At 37.5% G+C, this 14672-nt stretch overlaps 1 protein-coding gene across 1 annotated transcript in view; it reads left to right on the forward strand.

Annotated features, from left to right (window-relative positions):
- Positions 1-14672, forward strand: part of TFCP2 (transcription factor CP2) — a 49738-nt gene that overhangs the window by 30825 nt on the left and 4241 nt on the right. The window contains exons 2-12 of the mRNA XM_028491336.2: positions 1310-1461; positions 2007-2083; positions 2989-3094; positions 5169-5275; positions 6307-6459; positions 7186-7296; positions 8180-8268; positions 10138-10186; positions 10573-10666; positions 11528-11618; positions 14284-14408. Coding sequence (XP_028347137.2) covers positions 1310-1461; positions 2007-2083; positions 2989-3094; positions 5169-5275; positions 6307-6459; positions 7186-7296; positions 8180-8268; positions 10138-10186; positions 10573-10666; positions 11528-11618; positions 14284-14408 — 1154 coding nt within the window. The remainder of the gene's footprint in view (positions 1-1309; positions 1462-2006; positions 2084-2988; positions 3095-5168; positions 5276-6306; positions 6460-7185; positions 7297-8179; positions 8269-10137; positions 10187-10572; positions 10667-11527; positions 11619-14283; positions 14409-14672) is intronic.

Genomic DNA, 14672 nt, shown 5'->3' on the forward strand with positions numbered 1-14672 from the left:
TGCCAGTACCATACTGTCTTGATTACTGTAGCTTTGTAATATAGTCTGAAGTCAGGGAGCCTGATTCCTCCATATCCGTTTTTCGTTCTCAAGATTGCTTTGGTTATTCGGGGTCTTTTGTGTTTCCATACAAATTGTGAAATTTTTTGTTCTAGTTCTGTGAAAAATGCCATTGGTAGTTTGATAGGGATTGCATTGAATCTGTAGATTGCTTTGGGTAGTACAGACATTTTCACAATGTTGATTCTTCCAATCCAAGAACATGGTATATCTCTCCCTGAGGGAAAATTGTTTCTAATCTTTTCCAACCATTGTAGCCCCTTATTTTTTCCGAAATATTTTCTCATATATTTACTCTTTGCAGCAAATGTGGTTCCCATTTTATAGATGAAGGAATGAAGACTCGAGAGCTTGCCCAAGATTTGCCCAAAGGTTCTAGAGACTGAAAGCTAGGATTTCAAACTTGGTCCAGTACTCTTTAGCACATAAGAATGAGCAACAGGGCTTCCCTGGTGGCGCAGTGGTTGAGAGTCCGCCTGCTGATGCAGGGGACACGGGTTCGTGCTCCGGTCCGGGAAGATCCCGCATGCCGCGGAGCGGCTAGGCCCGTGAGCCATGGCCGCTGAGCCTGCGCGTCCAGAGCCTGTGCTCCGCAACGGGAGAGGCCACAGCAGTGAGGCCCGCGTACCAAAAAAAAAAGAATGAGCAACATATTAGAATTCATTGGATGTGTCTCTTTGGTTTGCAAATTTAGATAAACCGAGAGGTGTAAGAAGCTTTTTCTTGGAGTAGATAGCTGGTAGGGATATATCAATATTAGTTGTATTCCACAGAATGTAAACTGACCTTGAAGTATATACTGGTCATTGATTTGTGCTTTTCATGTGGTTTCTTGGAATTTTGCTTATTGTTTTAATCCTTAGAGTAGATGAGCTGATGTGGTTATAAAGATTCTGCAGTTGGTACCTTTCTGGGAACAAATACATTACTGAGTATCCTAAATTGACATTTGGGAACTCTGCATACAATTTTCAGAGCCCTTTTAGGAGCCCCTGTCTATGATTCCTAGAAACACTCTCTTTGGACACTTAAATGGTTTTAGTAGTGAATGTCTGTCATTGCCCACATTGTTGTGGTCAGAGGGATATTACAGCAGGTAATCTGAACTGAATGGTTAGGAAGAAACTTCTCCAAGGTGTGTAATGTTTATGGTTTTCCAAAGTGAATTGCAGTTAATGGTTTCAGTAATAAATCGGCTCTTACACCATTGTCAGATGTTAAAGTAAGTCATTTGTTTGTTTTATTTCAGTGATGTCCTAGCATTGCCCATTTTTAAGCAAGAAGAGTCAAGTTTGCCTCCAGATAATGAGAATAAAATCCTCCCTTTTCAATACGTGCTTTGTGCTGCCACCTCTCCAGCAGTGAAACTCCATGATGAAACCCTGACATATCTCAATCAAGGTTAGATGTGGTGTTATTCCTTAGTATTATTGCAGACCTGCTGGATTCATGATGTTTAATTAGGTACACTTATATGTAAAAAGTACATCTTTCTAGTGTGACCTGTTAAAGTCAAAGCCTCAGTGTTGTATTTGATATATATTACTGGTTTCTTTTGTCTACCTGTCCATTTTTAGTTCCAGTCTCCCTCTTTCTAATCCATGTTCCCTGGACATCCCCACTGGTCACTGTCTGAGAAGTATTACTGTATCCAGCTCTATTATTTACCAGTTGTGTGGCCTTGGACAAGTTGATTAAATTCTGTGTTTCAGTTTCCTTATATGTGAAACTGGAATTGATAATACCTTAGAGAATTGTATCAATTAAATGATATAATTTATGAAAACACTTAGCACTGTGCCTAGCATAAAGTAAAGGATTATGGTTGTTACTAAAACTAATAATGTTATATACTCTTGTATATTCAACCAACTGAATTTCATTCTTTCTGAATCTTGGAAAGTTAATTTATGATGAATATAATATGTAGTTACTTTTTGTTCTAGGCCAGTCTTATGAAATCCGAATGCTAGACAATAGGAAACTTGGAGAACTTCCAGAAATTAATGGCAAGTTGGTGAAGGTAAAAGAAAACAAGTAAATCGTTCCTCTCCATAATATCCTTTTACTGACCCTTTTTGGATTAATATTTTTTCTTTCATAAAGGGCTTGGTGGTATCTCTTACCTGCTACAGTTTGCTAGCAGAGTGGTAAACTGTTGTGTTACTTCTTTGGGGTCAGAGTGAGCCCACCTATTCACATGGATTTTTCAGAGCTGCAGAAACGAAAGCTTAGCACTCCATGTCAGGAGAGTCTCATGGCTCATTAAAGTTCTTTTTGGGTGGAATAAAGTAACCTCCTTGAGATCTTTAGAGAAGTTCCAGTGTCTCTTTGGATACTTGGTCTAGTAGCAAAGAAACCAGAAGCTACTGTTAATGAATAGCAGTTTTCTTAGTCTGGACTGACAGTAATGAATTCACAGTATAATTGAGACAGAGGAGTTTGGTCAGCTGCTGTAGAAGATGATGAGAGGGATATTAATAGGCACTTCCACAAAAGGAAAGTTGATGGAAACAGCCCCTACCTACCCTCAATGTTTACAGGTTGTATGGTGGGTTAGCAAGCAGGGGACTTGGTGAGATTTTCATATGTATCTGAAGAGCTGAGCCAGATATTACACGGTAACAGTAGAGGCATGTAGAAATGCTTCCAGTGGAGTCCTTTATGCCTAGTTACCAATCAGGGCTGATGTTTAAGCCAAGTTTTAAATATGGTACTAGTTAACTATAATATAGATTATATTTGAGCAATTATAAAGTTTGCCTTGAAATACAGTATGGTATGGTTTTTAGAATAAAACAGGTCTCAAGAAAAATAATTTTAAGTTTTGTCTGGAAACCAGCTGGGGGTGACTCCTGCTAGTTTTCCTTTGTCAGCACTGATTTTTAAGGGATCCTGTTATCATTTGATTTTGTTGCTTCCTTTTAGAGTATATTCCGTGTCGTGTTCCATGACAGACGGCTACAGTACACTGAACATCAGCAGCTGGAGGGCTGGAGGTGGAACCGACCTGGAGATAGAATTCTTGACATAGGTAAGTTAAGAGAATCTATTGGCCAGGAAATGCCTACAACTATGGTCCGAGAAGGTTTTCTTTCCTTGATGTTTACTTTGATTCAAAATGCTTCAGGGGCTCAATTAACATGAACCTAGAAGTGGTTATTGATTAAGCATAAGAAAGTACTGGTATAATGATTCCACAACTGAAGTTGAAAGTGTAGACACTTCAGTTCTGTAACAGTTACATCCATAACTTGAGGGTGATTTTTTGTTTTTAAATTTAGTTGTGGTAAGATATACATAACATAAAATTTACCATTTTACCCATTTTTAAATGTACATTTCAGTTGCATTAAGTACTTTCACATTGTTGTGCAACCATCACTACCATCCATCTGTAGAACTTTTTTCATCTTGCAAAACTGAAACTCTGTACCCATGAAACAATAACTTCCCATTCCCTCCTCTCCCCAGTCCCTGGTAACCACCATTCTACTTTTTGTCTGTATCAATGTGACTACTGTAGGTGCCTCAGATAAGTGAAATCATTCAGTATTTGTCTTTTTTGTGATTGGGTTATTTCAGTTACCATAATCCTCAAGATTCATACATATAGTAGCATGTGCCACAATTTCCTTCTTTTTGGGAACCATTGTGCACTGTTGTGGGAATGTAAGTTGGTACAGCCACTGTGGAAAACAGTATGGAGGTTTCTCAAAAAGCTAAAAATAGAACTACCATATGACCCAGCAATTCCACTCCTGGGTATATATCCAAAAGAAACAAAAACAATTCAAAAAGATACATGCACCCCAATGTTCATAGCAGCATTATTTACAATTGCCAAGATATGGAAGCAACCTAAGTGTCCATCAACAGATAAATGGATAAAAAAGATGTGAGATATATATACATGTACATACATATATATATTTATACACACATATACACACAGTGGAATATTAGCCATAAAAAAGAACGAAATTTTACCATCTGCAGCAACATGGATGGACTTGGAGGTCATTATGCTAAGTGAAATAAGTCAGATAGGGAAAGACAAATGCTGTATGATATCACTTATATGTGGAATCTAAAAAATACAACAAACTAGTGAATAAAACAAAAAAGAATTTGTTTTTCTTAAATCATAAAGGGAAGGATCTTTACAAACACATGCAGCCTCTCTTCATGAATGTACTTTTAATTCTGGCATCTGTGTCTTTGATCTCTTTTTGGTTCTTATCTCCTATTGGTAAGCATAGTTGTTAAACAAATCTAAGTACTACTATTTTTATCTGAGAAAACACTGGTTCTCCTACAGATATCTTGATATCCATTTGATAAACTAACTGGCTTGAGGATAAATCCAACATAGCTAATGCTGTGGAGTGGGACCCACTTAATGCTTTCTTGTTTGAATCATTGATACTAAAACAGTAGAAAACTTATAGCATAGTTATGATAATAAATATCAGCCTGGCCTTATCCCCCAGTTTGAATATTAATAGAAGTCAGGGAATGATATTTAAATATATGCCATATGGAATGGAAAGCAAAGTCCTAAAGCCCATTCATTTTTCTTCCCTCCTGAGAATAAGGTGTCACTCTGTTATAGGATTCTTTGATGACTTCATAAGTCAGCATCAATTGTTACATTAAATTTTCCCCACTTATATTTGTGATACAACACTTTCTGCTTTTATTCAGACACTCTGCTTTATCCTTCTATAACAATCCTCTTAGTTTACTTCTAGCAGTAATATTAACCTTAAAACTGTAAGTGAAGCAGATTGTAAATTAAATTTTTCATGACACTAGAGCCAGTGTGTAGACTAAATCTATCTTTAAATAGAATTTTGGCAAATTAAAAGGAAACTACTTTTAAATTGTCTTATTGTAAAAACTTTTTAAAATGGAAAAGATACTCAAAAGGAAAGCATTTAGGTCAATTTTAGGTCTAATCAAACGCTTTTTATTGGCAAAAAAAGGTTTACGGTATGATACACAAAAATCTTGGTAACTAGGGACCCATAATATAAGAATTGGTGCTTTCTTATTTAAACCCAGTAGCACTCAGAATTGTTCAATGGTAACCATTTGTTTCTCAGATATCCCAATGTCTGTGGGTATAATCGATCCTAGGGCTAATCCAAACCAACTAAATACAGTGGAGTTCCTGTGGGACCCTGCAAAGAGGACATCTGTGTTTATTCAGGTAAGACACTGCAGATAGGACTCCAGTTTTGAAGAGGATCTCTTACTACCAGTTCGGTTCTTAAAGGATAAAACATGTTGAATTTGAAATCTTTACAGGGTTGAATCTCTCAGCAAGTGCAGACTTACTCAACATGTGCCTGAAAGCAGTGAGGAGTTTCTGAATTGCTCTTCTCATTTCCCCAATTTATTTATTTGTTTCTCTCAAAAATACTTGCTAATGGTTGCATAATATTTTATTCTTTGGATGTATTTACCTAACAATTATTTAGCATTGAGAATGTTCTAATTTTTCACTATTGTCCAAGAAGTTATTTTGAACATCTTTATACTTAGAATTTGATTTGCATATCTGATTATGTCCTTTGGGTAGATTGCTTGAAAAGTCTTATTTGTTAGAGTTTATTTGTATGATAGCCAATAGTTTGAGCACTTCTCATCTGGTAGTCACTGTGTTAAGTAAATACTTTTTATACATGATTTTATTTAAGACTTTCAAAAATAATCCTGGGTTGTAAGAATAGTCCTTGAGGCTTAGAGAAAATAACTTACCCAAGCTAGTATTTGGTCAACCAAGATTCCACTATTAAGATTACCAAGATCTTGGACTTTATGCAGTAGCCTAGCAAACCTTTTTCTTCCTATTGCTTGTGAGCTTTCATATTTACTGTTTTCCCAGCATGGATGGTGCCTGTGCTTTCTAAAATCTACCTTAAAGTTCAGGAAAGTTTTACTAACAGAAACCATTTCTCTTTTATGTTAACTCTGTCTTTTCTGAAACGATTAATGAATTCCTCACAGTAGCTTTTTGTTAACGTTAGATCTGTACATTTACTTTGTTTGCATTTGTAAATCATTTAAGTTTTCCTCATTTCCTCATGAGAGTGTAAATTCTTCATGATCAAAAAGAGAGTAAAAGTTTTTTTGTAGGTGTTTAAAGGTTTTGCTGTTAGTAGTTGCCCCCAAAATGTTGCTGACTGGTTTGGCTAGCTAACAGTACTGAAACCTGGCTGGATGTTATATTCTTTTCAGGTGCATTGTATTAGCACAGAGTTCACTATGAGGAAACATGGTGGAGAGAAGGGAGTGCCATTTCGAGTACAAATCGATACCTTCAAGGAGAATGAGAACGGGGAATATACTGAGCACTTACACTCAGCCAGCTGCCAGATCAAAGTCTTCAAGGTACTCCTGGGTGCTGTGCTGGCCCTTGGAACTTTCTCTCTCGTCTTTCATTTGCAACATTAGTCACCAAGTGAGAAAGTCAACTTGTCCCTTTTTCAAAAACTATGAAAGCTCAGCCTAAATTAGAGTTATTGAAATAATTACTGATATGCCCGGTAAAGAAATTTAAATAGGGATGGTCGTGGGAGAAGGGGAACTTGGAAAAGGGATCATATGGATATCATATGGATAAATATCTTCTCATTGCGAAAGATTCATTAATACAGCAGTATTCAGAGCATGACACTGAAATCCCCCTTTACCACTCTTGCCCTGACTCCCCAACCTCTCCCCAGAGGTGACCACTGTCAATAATTTCATATGTATCTTTCTAGTTCTCTTCTGTGCTCTTATATACACAGGTACCTAGATAAACACATATTTTCTTTACTTTGAAACATAAATGGGATTATATTATATGAATTGTTTTGAAGCTTGCTTTTTTTCAATTAACTATGTGCTTTAGAGATTTTTCCATGTCTGTAGCTATAGATCTCTTATTCCTTTTCAACTCCATCACACATTTAAATATCCTATTTTCAGACTTAGATGTAATGATGGATCTTGTCTTTACCTCATTGTACATACCTTTTTGTTTCACATGTGACTATTTTAAGTTCGTAGAAGTAATATTGTTGAGTCGAAGGGTGAGTACGTGAGTTTGAAACAAAATATTTCTCGTTTTAGCCCAAAGGTGCAGACAGAAAACAAAAAACAGATAGGGAGAAAATGGAGAAACGAACGCCTCATGAGAAGGAGAAATATCAACCTTCCTATGAGACAACTATACTCACAGAGGTAAAAGGATTTCTTTTGGTGACAATTTCAATCAGTACTTTCTACTCTTGAAAGAAAAATACAATTATTTTGCAATATACAGTTGACCCTTGAACAACACAGGTTGAACTGCATGCGTTCATTTATACATAGATTTTTTTTCCCCACTAAATATGTACTACAGTACTACATGGTTTGCAGTTTGTTGAATCCAAGGATGCAGATACAAAGGGCTGACTGTCAAGTTATACCCGGATTTTTGACTGTGGAGGGGGAGACGGTGCTCCTAATACCTGCGTTGTTCAAGGGTCAACTGTATACATATATCATTATGTTGTATACCTAAAACTAATACAATGTTTATGTAAATTATATTTCAACTTTAAAAAAAAAGAAACATCACTTCCAGTCTGGTCAAAACTTACTTGTCCTCTTAGTTGTGAGGGCCTCTGAGGAATTAAGATTTACTAATCAAGATGTGCTATTTGACAAATGAACTTATCTACAAAATAGAAATAGAGTTACAAATGTAGAAAACAAACTTATGGTTACCAGGGAGTAAGCGGGGGGGCGGGATAAATTGGGAGACTGGGATTGACATATACACACTACTGTATAAAAAAATAGATAACTAATAAGGACCTACTGTATAGCACAGGGAACTCTACTCAATATTCTGTAATGGCCTATATGGGAAAAGAATCTTAAAGAGTGGATATATGTATATGTATAACTGATTCACTTTGCTGTATACCTGAAACTAACACAACATTGTAAATCAACTATACTCCAATAAAATTAAAAAAAAATGTGCTATTTGAGTAACAATAGTACATCTTTGTGGAATTTTGACACAGAAAGAGTCAAATGTACTTTCTGTGTCTAAGTTGTCCTTTGTTTTTAGTGTTCTCCATGGCCCGAGATCACATATGTCAATAATTCCCCATCACCTGGCTTCAACAGTTCCCATAGCAGTTTTTCTCTTGGGGAAGGGTAAGTCTGGGAAATTGGCTTGTGTTTGTCCTAAATATGTATTCTTTCATTGTGTCTCCATAAACAAAATCTTTCCAAATCAATAAGACCTTCTATTTGGTCAGTCTTTGATGGACTTATATATTAACTGAGGTTTGGATTATCTTCAGAAAAGACTGAAAGAGTTTTATGTAGCCTTTTTTCTCCCCTATTATTTATTTATTTTATTTTATTTCATTTTTTTTGGCCACGCCACAAAGCTTATGGGATTTTAGTTTTTCATTGCCCTTACGGCCCTCGGCAGTGAGAGCGCAGAGTCCTAACCTCTGGACCTCCAGGGAATTCCCTTTTCCCCACTATTAGAAAACAGCATTTATGGTCAGTTTTTAGTGATTCAGGGACTGAATTTTCTGGGTTTTTCCCTTCTCCCTCTTACTGTTTCTCTTGAGGTTATTTCACTTCCTGATCAGAGTGGTGTTGGGAATTGAAACACAGTTGTGCAAACGGGAAAATCTGTTTGGTTACTTACTAAGAATGATCCCAACACCTAATTATTATGAATCTTTGATAATTGGGGGAAGAAGGTGAAGATGAGCGCTAAAATGAAGTTTGGGAATTATCTATGGGATGCATTTAGTCTTATTGTGTTTTACCATCAGAGATAATTGAAAGTTGGTATAGATGCCTACTCCAGTTAAAGAAAGTTGTCTTATAGTTCCAGCATTTAACACATATTCTACATAGGTCATATTGAAATTTGAAATAGGTTGTGAAATGTGTGAGTATATTGTTTGGTTGTAATGTTCGTTTTTGAATTTATTTAGGCTCTATGTTCATCCTACTTCTGAAAGTATTTAAGATTGCTTAGGGAAGTCTCTGGCGGTCCAGTGGCTGGGACTCTGTGCTTCCGCCGCAGGGGCACGGGTTCAGTCCCTGGTCGGGAACTAGAATCCCACAGCCCATGCAGTGCAGCCAAAAAAAAAAAAAAAAGTAGCTTAAATATTCAAAATGTAACAGTTAAGAGTAAAACTAGGTAGAAATTGTAGAAAAAATAGATAACTAGGGCCCTGAGATAAGTTAATTACTAAATTTGATTACTGAATTTGAATTTTGCAGCTAAGGCCAAAATAAAAAAAAAGAAGAAGAAAAAGATCCTTTTTGAAAGAAAAATCTGTTACCAACCTATGGATTATGCAGTCTACTTATAGGCAATTTAAAATATTATATAGAATTTAAGAGATTTAAAATTTTCTTCTGTCATGTAGTTCATTATTAGGCTCAAATTTTTCTCCCATAAAAGAAGTAATCATTAGGGAAGAGAGACAATCTGTAGAGCAAAAGGAAGTATAGGGGAAGATCAAGGCTGTGGAGATAACCCTTGGATCACAAATTAGCACTAATTTTTGAAGCTATTTTAAAAATAATTATTAAGTGTTTTTTATTATAAAAGTATGTGATCACATTGCATTGTATACTTTTTATTCTAATTTTTTCCTGTATCTGTTTGTATATTTATACACTTCATACAGTAGTAATATATTGATTACTTTTATATTCTGATATTTTTAGTTTACATTCTAATAAGCTTATGTTAAGTATTGTTTATGCCATAATTTATCTAATCGGTCCCAACTTACTGGAATTTTGGTATTTTTTTCAATTTCTTCAATAATAAAAAATGATAGTTTCTGCTGCTACCCCCCCAACACACAAAAGTCTTTATGCTAAAATAGTAGATAATAGAAGTGTTGGATCCAAGAGTAAGAATGTTTTATGAGATAGCACAGATTCCCTTAAATCTCTAGCTTAAGACTTATGATGATGAAGAATGAGGTGATGAACCCTAGTATGTGTCATGAACTCATCCTTTCATTTTAAATGTTTCTTTAGAAATGGTTCACCAAACCACCAGCCAGAGCCACCCCCTCCAGTCACAGATGTAAGTCTAAAGTTATATAAATGTCAGTATAGTCTAATAGTCTAATGTCTAATAATACTTTGGTGACTCTGTGATTCAGTAGAAATGCCCAACTTTTAGGGAGTATTATTCATTCATTCACTAAGCAAACATTTATTGAATTTTGGCCTGAACCAGATACTGTGCTGTATTTAAGGAACTTTCAGTCTAGTGGGGAAGATAAGGATGGAATTCCATGGATATCTTGCATGGTTAGAGAAAGAAGACTGATGTATAAACAACTTCCAAGCAAACTCAGCCTGTCTGAATGTGGGTGTATTTGGCTGTTGTTACCTAATGATGTAACGTTTACCTTTTTAAAGTTGAGTCTATTTAGTTACCAAAAAAAAATGCTTTCCCTCTTTCAGAACCTCTTGCCAACAACCACACCTCAGGAGGCTCAGCAGTGGTTGCATCGAAACCGTTTTTCCACATTCACAAGGCTTTTTACAAACTTCTCAGGTTAAATTTGCTTGTCCTTTTGTTTTCCCCAGCATGGGATTTCCTTTACATTCCAGGGCCTCCTGGTATCCCTTTGTTGTTTTGTGTGTAGAGGGGGGAGATCTTAATGCATTTTTCTGATTAAATGAATTTCATTGAACCCTTCAGACTTTCTCACCAGCTGCAGCTGTGCTGTGAAATGCTCTAAAAAGAAAGACCTCTTAGTTTAAACTCATTTTAATTTTAAAATATTTCTTCTATACAATACTTTAAAATATATTATCCATAAAGTATTTTATCAAGGAGCATTGCAGGTAGTCGGAAATTTTCCCCTTGATATCACTATATTATGTTTTCTTTGCACATTCCACTCTTATTTAGCACCTTCTGTGTACCAGGTATGGTAGGAATACACAAATGGATAAGGCATATTTCCTGATCAGTCACCATCTAGTATCAAAGAAAACCCAAATCAAAATAAAACCCTGAAAAAGGTAAACAAGTAGTTGTGATGCAATAGATAAGTGTAAGGGTCTGGAGTTTGGGAACATGTGTGATGTGTGATGCGTGAGATAAATCTTGAGGGCTGAGGAAGAGTCTGTTGGTCAGACAGTGGAAGGATATTTCAGGCAGGAGGAACAACTTGCTTATTAGGCATGATATCAGCATGATGAAAGCACAGGGTTAAATGAATAAGTTAATTGGGTGGGAATTGAGGTGGGAGAGGATGCAGGGGCCAGGTCATGGAGGGCCTTATATGCCATGCAAGAGATTATGACTGTAGCATACTAGTAATGAGGTGTCCTTGTAATAGAGTCCATTTTAAGTCATTAACAAGGAGAATCTTTGCCTTTATCACCCATTTTCTTATATTTATTCCAGGGGCAGACTTATTGAAACTAACTAGAGATGATGTGATTCAAATCTGTGGCCCTGCAGATGGAATCAGACTTTTTAATGCATTAAAAGGCCGGTATGTAATTAGTGTTAAAGTATCAGTGGGGCTGGATTTCAAATGGATTTGGATTCAGGGACTCTTCACAATGCTTTTTGTACAGCTAAATACATCTTGTCGAAACATTCTTTTTGAGTGCCAGCTATGTGCCAAATAAAAATGAAAAATATCTTTTCCTGTACTTGATCCAGGGAATTCCTCATGATATTCCATTTTTCATTAGTTTTTTTTCATTCAGTTAAATATCCATTATCCCTGTTATGAACCATTAAGCTTTGGTGATACATTGATGAGCTTTCTGATGGGGAGAGAGATAAAGATTATAAACTATAAGTATTTTGAATAGTGATAAGTATTTCGAAGGAAAACAAAACAAATAAACAAAAACAAGGCTGTGGGGCTTCCCTGGTCAGGGGACACGGGTTCGTGTCCCGGTCCGGGAAGATCCCACATGCCGCAGAGCGGCTGGGCCCGTGAGCCATGGCCGCTGAGCCTGCGCGTCCGGAGCCTGTGCTCCACAACGGGAGAGGCCACAACAGTGAGAGGCCCGCGTACTGCAAAAAAAACAAAAAAAAACAAAAAAACAAGGTTGTGGCCTACAGAGTACTCAGAATATAGTCAGAAAAGACCTCTCTGAGGAGGGGGCATTTAAACTGAGTTATGAGAAGGACGGAAGCTTTGGAGTCATGAGGGAAGAACATTCTATGCAGAAGAAACAGTGGGTGCAAAGGTCCTGAACTCAGTTTTACTAGAGAAGAGATTATTCTTAAGTTTGGGTAGGGATTGATTAAGCGTCTGCTTACAAATACTACATGTAATACAGAGGAATTTCTAGTCTCTGTTTGGCCAAAAAAACAAGGTTGTGGCCTACAGAGTACTCAGAATATAGTCAGGAAAGACCTCTCTGAGGAGGGGGCATTTAAACTGAGTTATGAGAAGGACGGAAGCTTTGGAGTCATGAGGGAAGAACATTCTATGCAGAAGAAACAGTGGGTGCAAAGGTCCTGAACTCAGTTTTACTAGAGAAGAGATTATTCTTAAGTTTGGGTAGGGATTGATTAAGCGTCTGCTTACAAATACTACATGTAATACAGAGGAATTTCTAGTCTCTGTTTGGGATTTACAGTTTAAAACAGGAAGTAGTAATATTGATGGAAAAAACATACAGGTCAGTGCCATAGAACCAAATCAGTGACTAAATAATGAAACAGATTGTGAAGTATTTGTGTTTGTGTATATTTCAAGAGATAATTGAATCAAGTTGGAAACTTTTAAGGAAAGAGGTGAAATTCAAGGGTTGATGACTGGGAGGAAAAGAATAGATCTTTCATTTTTAAAAGTATTACCTACAGAGGGGCTTCCCGGGTGGCGCAGTGGTTGAGAATCAGCCTGCCAATGCAGGGGACATGGGTTCGATCCCTGGTCTGGGAAGATCCCACATGCCGCGGAGCAACTAAGCTCGTGTGCCACAATTACTGAGCCTGTGCTCTACGGCCCGTGAGCCACAACTCCTGAGCCCATGTGCCGCAACTACTGAAGCCCGTGCGCCTAGAGCCCGTGCTCCGCAACAAGAGAAGCCACCGCAATGAGAAGCCCGTGCACCGCAACGAAGAGTAGCCCATGCTCGCTGCAACTAGAGAAAGCCCGTGCGCAGCAGCGAAAACCCAACACAGCCAAAAATAAATAAATAAAATAAATAAATTTATTTTTAAGAAAAGTATTACCTACAGAGCATTTAGAAATAGGAAGGAATAAGATGATCAGAGTGCCACAATTACTGAGCCTGTGCTCTACGGCCCGTGAGCCACAACTCCTGAGCCCATGTGCCGCAACTACTGAAGCCCGTGTGCCTAGAGCCCATGCTCCGCAATGAGAAGCCACCACAATGAGAAACCCGCACACTGCAACGAAGAGTAGCCCCTGCTCGCTGCAACTAGAGAAAGCCCGTGCGCAGCAGCAAAAACCCAACACAGCCAAAAATAAATAAATAAAATAAATAAATTTATTTTTAAGAAAAGTATTACCTACAGAGCATTTAGAAATAGGAAGGAATAAGATGATCAGAGCAAGAGGTAATTCAATATTGTTGTCTAAGAAGAAAGAACAGAAAGAAGAAAGATGCTTAGGAGAAGATAATGAGGGAAATAAGATTTTCTAGTTTATCGTATTGGTACTTTTAAGTATCAATAGAAGGTATGTCTTGAACTGACCCACAAAACAGTGGCTCACACATTTTGAATCTTTCTAACCTTTACATCAAAGGTTACAAACTCAAATGACTACAGAGACCACATGTAAATGAGTGACAGTCAAGTCTGCGGTGTACTGAAGAATGCATGCACCACGCAAGTAGAACAGCTGATTGGGAGTTTTGTAAGAATTGGGGCCTTGGATCACCAGATCTGATTTTTCAAGGAAAACCAGAGGTTTATATGAGGGCTTCTTTTGGAATGAATTCAGTTAAAAACACACACACACACACCCACACACACCCACACCCACACACACACACACACACCCCCCAGTGGGGAGCTAATAAAACAGAGCAAATGAGCTGCATTTGTCCAAGGGCTGCCAGTTTTCAACCCCTGCTCGATAGTATTAATGTAGACACACAAGTTCTTCCTTAAAATGTGCTCACCATGAAAAATTTGAGTAACAGCTTTTTGTTTTTCCTCCTTAGGATGGTGCGCCCAAGGCTAACCATTTATGTTTGTCAGGAATCCTTGCAGCTGAGGGAGCAGCAGCAACAGCAGCAGCAACAGCAGCAGAAGCATGAGGACGGAGACTCAAATGGTACTTTCTTCGGTAGGTCGTTCTGGACAGGCCAGGACAGATATGAAGAAAAGTGAAGAGATGACTTACGAGCATGTGTGATGGGAATTTATCAAACAGCAGATCCAGCATTTGCTAGAAGTAATGTTTATTAGAGTTCGTAATATATGCCAGGCACTATTCTCAGCACTTTTACATGTTTTTTTTTTTTTGTTTTTTGTTTTTTTTTTTTTTTTTTTGCGGTATGCGGGCCTCTCACTGTTGTGGCTTCCCCCCTTCCGGGGCACAGGCCCCGGA

The sequence above is a fragment of the Physeter macrocephalus genome, chromosome 6 (assembly GCF_002837175.3).
Source record: "Physeter macrocephalus isolate SW-GA chromosome 6, ASM283717v5, whole genome shotgun sequence".
Taxonomy (NCBI): domain Eukaryota; kingdom Metazoa; phylum Chordata; class Mammalia; order Artiodactyla; family Physeteridae; genus Physeter; species Physeter macrocephalus.